Source organism: Myotis davidii, unplaced genomic scaffold (assembly GCF_000327345.1).
Source record: "Myotis davidii unplaced genomic scaffold, ASM32734v1 scaffold399, whole genome shotgun sequence".
Lineage (NCBI taxonomy): Eukaryota > Metazoa > Chordata > Mammalia > Chiroptera > Vespertilionidae > Myotis > Myotis davidii.
Window position 1 is genome coordinate 4,179,795 of NW_006292094.1, and position 6,432 is coordinate 4,186,226.

The 6,432-nt window shown below is 41.9% G+C and overlaps 1 protein-coding gene across 3 annotated transcripts in view; it reads right to left on the reverse strand.

Moving 5' to 3' along the window:
• Positions 1-6,432, reverse strand: part of LMTK2 (lemur tyrosine kinase 2) — a 61,151-nt gene that overhangs the window by 12,734 nt on the left and 41,985 nt on the right. For all 3 annotated transcript variants that reach the window (XM_015565109.1, XM_006765469.2, XM_015565110.1), the window contains 3 exons: positions 4,570-4,654; positions 2,983-3,104; positions 1,032-1,181 (listed from right to left, as the gene is read on the reverse strand). In XM_015565109.1, coding sequence (XP_015420595.1) covers positions 1,032-1,181; positions 2,983-3,104; positions 4,570-4,654 — 357 coding nt within the window. The remainder of the gene's footprint in view (positions 1-1,031; positions 1,182-2,982; positions 3,105-4,569; positions 4,655-6,432) is intronic.

Below are 6,432 nucleotides of genomic sequence, written 5' to 3' on the forward strand. Positions count from 1 at the left end.
GTGAGAGAGGAAATGCAGAAATAATGCATTTGAGCACTAACTTCTGTGTTCTCAGGACATTTCACAGTATCACGGCAATTCTGTTGCCTTGTCATTTGTTCCTCTGGTGTTTAACCAAGGACTTGTCTACTGAATTCAGAAAGAATAGTTTTAACATGCTGTCCTCGTGAAACAACTGTCTCAGGTATTCTGTGTGGAAAGAATGCACTTGCCTTGAGTTTGTAGATTTATTCACTTTATTTTGCAAAAACTCACACAGACAAATGCTGCTGTAACTCATCTTACTACTCCCCTGACGAACAGTAACACTATAATCTTCTGCAGCACATGGTTTCCTAGACCATAAAACAAGCTGCAAGTGGAGGGAAGAGAGAGAATGAAGCCCAAGAAGGCAGCAGCCAGCAGTTGGTCTTCCAAGGGCTGGCTGAACACAGCCGAGGGTAGCCATGCGCAAAGACAACCTCAAAGTTTTCAACTTACAGCGTCTATGCCAAGTTATTCTGAGGCAATGGTTCTAGCAACCTGGGAAGCTGAGCACTGCCTATAGGCAGGGGCACCAACCTTCAGGGGCAATGCCAGCTGGGCACACAGGGGTGTAGACAGAGGCCTAAAGGGAAGTGAACCAGATCCTAATTGGAAATGGAGTAAGAACTGGTTCAAAGACGAATAAAAAATAAGCTTGTTTTGCAAATGTGAACATGTTATGTTATGCAAATTAGTTTCAACTGCCAATTTAAATATTATCATTTTTATGCTATCTTTTTTCTCACATGTTAGATATCTCTTATAGCTAGCCTCATTTGAAAACAATTCCGCAATAGCAAACTCAATTACTGTTGACTTTTTTAATGAATCTGACTTCACATTTTTTATTGTGCATAATACACAAAAATTCCTACTTATTCCATACATTTTTCAAAAACAATGTTAAATTATAAAAATATACATTGATTCTTTTAAAAGTCATGAATAGTATACAAATGAAAAATACAACATTTACTGTATAAAAACAGAAACAGGAAGTCACCAACCATCTGTCAGAATAAGGCTGCTCCAGCTGGGGTTTGGGGAGTTTTGTGTCTCTCTCTCGAATGACCAGGTTAAGAACATCCAAGTTGGAAAGGTTGGAATACGGCTGAGCAGCATTATCAAAAAGTTCCCAAAGCGTCACACCCAGGGACCTGAGGGAAAAAGAAAGTGATTATTTCTTTCTCCCTTTAGACGTTGAATTTTTAACATCCACATTATTTGTGCAGTCACTAGGAACTTTAAGGACAAGGTGTGTACTGAAAGGCAGTAAAGACAGCTCTCTAACATGATCTGAAAAAGAGACATTCTCATGAAACTGAGGACCACGGCAAGCAGGACTCCTCTTACCTACTGGTAAACACAGCTCTGGTAGTTCTGGCCAATGCAAAACCATGTGAAACAGACACAAGAGCCACAAAATTCAGGGAGGAGCTAATCTGACTCTCAACTTCAAAAGTCAGGAAATTATTTGAAAGATTATGAAAATGACTTAAGAGTTCAGCAAAATGGTTAGATAGAAAATAAATATACTGAATTCTGAGTTTTATGGTAGAAAAAGAGTTCCACTCATAATGGATCTAAAAGAAATCTTTACATGAACAACTCTTCCCTGTTGGACCCTCACATTTCTTTTTCTTTTTTTTGTTAATCTTCACTCGAGGATATTTTTCCATTGATTTTTAGAGAAAGTGGGAGGAGGAGGGACAGAAACACCGATGTGAGAGAGACTCATCGATTGGTTGCCTCCCACATGAGCCCCGACCAGGGTCAGGGATCAAGCCTGTAACCGAGGCACATGTATGCGGAATCGAAGCTGGGACCCTTCAGTCACAGCCAACGCTCTATTCACTGAGCCAACCCGGCTGGAGCCACACATTTCTTGTAGTTATTCCCGTAGTTGGGGGCATGTTGCTGTTATGAAGGGATTTCCCTCCATCACTCTGCCAGCTAGCTGTGTGCCAAGAGCGCCACCTGCCCAGCCTCTCAATGCCTCTCAATGCCAGTGCAGCCATTACCAAAGGCAAGAAGGCCCCTTCTCTGCTGGTCCCACTTGCTCTCATGTCCACTGCTTGGTCCCCAGGGAAGTGGCCTCTGCTGCTCAAGTCAGATGGACACTGACCCTTCACCTCCTCTACGTGGTCTCTGCATTTCTCTCCCACGCTACCTGCCTTCTGTCGTGCATGACTGTCTCCTCCTTACGGCAATGCTCCCACACCGGCCTGAGCATGTGTGTTATCTGGGCAGCCCTCAGGAACACTTTGGTATTTAGGATCCCGCGCCCCCAGGACTCTTAGCTGGCAGATGCCGGTGTGGCCTAGGAAATGGTTTTTCTGAAAAGCTCCCTCCTGATTCTGATATCCAGTGAGGTTTGGATAATGATGGTTTACGTGACTGTGATCAATACCCACCAGAATGCTTGTCTGAATAAGCTGTATGGAATTAAATAGATGTATTATCTGATATTGTATAATACAATATAACATGAATTAAATTCTCCGATGCTAATTTCACAAATCAGTGAAAACAATCAGCATATTCAGTATCTAAGCTGAGAGATAATTTCTATCAGAGGAATTAAAAGGACCCACATTTCTCGATCAAGTTCAAGAAGTAAGAAGTACTTAGCCTTTCTGTGTTATCATTCACTTCAATAAATATTTATTAAATTTGTATTATATGCCAGACCCTGTGGTAGGCACAGAAAATGGACTTGGATCCTGCTTTTATGGAGCTTATTATTGTTGAATGGGTAAGAGAGGCAGTATTCAAAAAGTTAATTATGTCACTGCAATGTGACTACTGCCATATCAATACGTACATTGTCTTTTCCACACCACCAGGCACTCTTGAGGCCCTACATCTTATTCAATTACTCCCTTTAAGAAAGTGCTCCAGGAGAGAGTTAGGACGCTGCTACACAAAAGCCTAGTAGAATGGTAGATCAATACATACCAAATGTTACTGTACTTAGTTTGATCTGCAGTTAGTAGTCTGTCTTGAAAGCTGGTTACTAACTCTGGAGCAGTCCATCGCAGAGGGAAAAATTTCTTATCATCTGTTTCAATATAATCCTCCTGTTTGTTAGAAAGCACACAGAACTTTGAATTTTCATACTTTTAATGAGCTCAGTAATTTAATTCCAGGTCATTCTCAGAAAACAATACTCAACCCAAAAGAAAGTGGGCATAAAGAGACTTTCTGGGCAGGAGGTGGGTGAGGTTTCTCCAAAGCCTCCTGGGCTTCATGAGCTGGTCTCAGCACAAACACTCGCTCAGTCACCCTTCCTGGAAAAGGAAGGTACACTGTATCTGATGCCCAGAACACAGACTCTGAACAAAAGAGCTGGGCTCTACGCCCCGAATAGGAGAGTGGTGCCAGTTAATAAGGGCGCAGGCTTCAACAGACAGGCTGGGTTGCAAGTCCATGTTCAACCACTAACCAGCTAGGTGACTCCAGGAAGGAAACAAGTACGCCCGGCCTCTTTCCTTCTCCATCAAAGGAGGTGATGCAATCCCTCCCTCTCTTCGTGGTGAGGATGAAATGAGATAATGCAGGCCAGCACCTCAGAGTGCCTGGAATATACAGTAAGTGCTCAAGACACTAGAGCTACGATATCAACAAACGGCCAACTTATATTCGCATAATAATTTCTGGTTAGAAAGTACTGAGCCACACGAACCCCACAGCACGGCACAGATAGAATCCTCATGCTGCTGCTCAGAGGAGGTCGGGCGGCTGCGCAAGGTCTCCGGGCAGCGTGGAGCGGACAGTTCCCCTCTTTGCCCCACATCAAGCTACCTCCTTCCCTTCAGCTGGGCCGCACAAACACAGATAAACCTCACCTACTTCTTCCTTTCTTTGGGGATATGTTTGTGACCGTTTAAAAACCTAAACCCCAAGCTTACTGAATTCAATCCAAAATTTTACTGAACATAGAAGGGAGAAATAGTGTGTGACATGTGTATTTTATTATACACATGGCATTAATTATACTGCCCAATGCACACTAACATTTATTATGCAGCATCAAACTATGTCAACTACACCCAGTGCACGTTTTAGTTTTTTTAAAATATATTTCTTTATTCATTTCAGAGAGAAAGGGAGAGGGAGAGAGAGACAGAAACATCAATGACGAGAGAGAATCATTGATCCGCTGCCTCCCGCACGCGCCCCCACTGGGGATCGGGCCCACAACCTGGGCATGTGTCCTTGGCTGGAATCGAACCTGGGACCCTTCAGTCCGTAGGCCGACGCTCTATCCACTGAGCCAAACCAGCCAAGGCCCGGTGCAGTCTTTTTAAACAGAGCATCGGGGAAGCTGAAACCAAACCTCCAGGACAAAGTCACTGATTTAGAAAAACCACACATCAGACGCCAACACTCCCCCTTAAATGACTGGAACTCTCCAGAAGGCCACCTGCACAAGAGTCTCAGCCTCTTCCAGAAAAGGAGTGGCATTCTGTGCTGTTACCACCTTGGGACCAGGAAAAATTAAACCCGACCAACGACTAAGGAGGGAACCTGGGAACCTCTTACCTTGTACCTGCTGAATCCTATTCCATAGTCTCCCACTTTCACATTCAGATCCGAGGTAAGAAAACAATTCCGCAAGGCTAAGTCGCTGAAAACAGAGAGAGTGAAGTGAACTCAAGAACAAGGAAAATCCGTGACCAGAAAACATCGCTATGGAAAAAGGCTTTCTCTGGGAATCAGAGTAGTATTTTGAGCTCCTACTTTATAATTTTTATTTTAAAATTCTTTTTTTATAGCAAATGGATTACATATTATATTTTAGTGACTTAAATAATGGAGTTGATCAGATATTTTTGCAAATAGCTATGACGGCTAAGGTCAAATACTGAGCATATCTGTACCTTGTGCTGCATTAACACCAGGTTTGTGGCTCCTTTCCTAGTCTTTTAAGAGTGGTCAAGAAGGAACTCTAAAATACTACTGTCTAAATTGTCTGAATATTTTGTACAATAACTTGTATTACTTGAGTAATAGTCTGGTAAAGATTAGTAAAGTTACAACCTCAAGCCCCCCGTTTACATTATTAAAACTGTTTGTTTTTAACTCCCTTTTCAATGATGCACAGGCATTAGAAGGAGCCCTTTTCAAATTACTCTCTTCTCCTCCAAACTCCTCCTCTCCGCCAGGGAGCTAAAGAGCACATTTGCAAGAGTTACTTAAAACAATTTACTTACACAGTTTATGTAAGAGCAAACTGATTTTCAAAAACACATAATTTGAAAAAAAAATACTTTTCTTAAAGGAACTTCCTATATAGACAACAGATTAAATTTCTTTTATTTTGGCTTTAGTCCTTGGAATTTATAAAATCATCAACTGGCATGCACATAAAAAAGGCCACTAAATTAAAAATGAGTTTATAGTTTTAAATCCTGAATAAAAGTTATCAAAAACTGAAAATCTATAGTCCAAAATTTAAAATGTTTGTCTTTATATGATAATAGAAAACCAAAAACTTTAACTAACTTAAATTCTTACTTTCAAAGATTTTAATTTCCAAAGCTCACATCTGAAATATAATCATGAGAATGACAACAGCAATAACTAACACTGGTATAATTCAATGGCAACTTGGTATATAACACTGATTCAATTATATACAAATGGCTAATATTTACAAAGCACTTACTTTACACAACTCGTTTCTCTAAGCACTTTACGTGTGTTGTTACTCATTTAATCTTCACAACAAACCTTTGAGGTGGATACTGTTATTTTCCCCATTTACAGACAGCAAAACCGAGGCACAAAGAATTGAAGTGCCTTTGTTAGGGTCCCAAAGCTGACAGGACAGCAGCATTTTCCTGCTGCTATCAGTAACTATCCACGACAATACGTTAACAGCCAGAGCACTGCACTGTGCGTATGGCTGGTCCTTCACAAACATGCGCTGATCTGAATTTCCAATTAATCTCCCAAATAATTAAGTTACACTAAATTCCTCTCTACACATCTGTTTACACACGGTGATTTCCGGCATTCCATCCAGAAGCCTTCAGACCTGTGGATGTGTCTGGGAAAAACCTGGGCCCCTGCCCCCCGACTCCATTGCTACAAATAATAGAGAAACTTCCAATCTTAAGAACAGAATTGGCCCCTACATTTAGAAAGAGAAGAAAAGGGGACGGAGGGGCAGAAGTAGTATGCCATTTGAGGGCAGAAACATGAAAGCTTGAAGGGGGCAGCTTTACCCACTGGACCCAAAGCTGCAGCTGGACAGTGTGCAGGTTTTGCCAACAGAGGTCCTGCTACCGAGCACCACTAATGAGCATCTCTGGAGTTTCTATACACAGACCCTTCTCAGCCTGCACACACCTCCCTCCTGAGACCAGAATGAAAAGCTGAGTGCCAGCATTCCCACGGGGG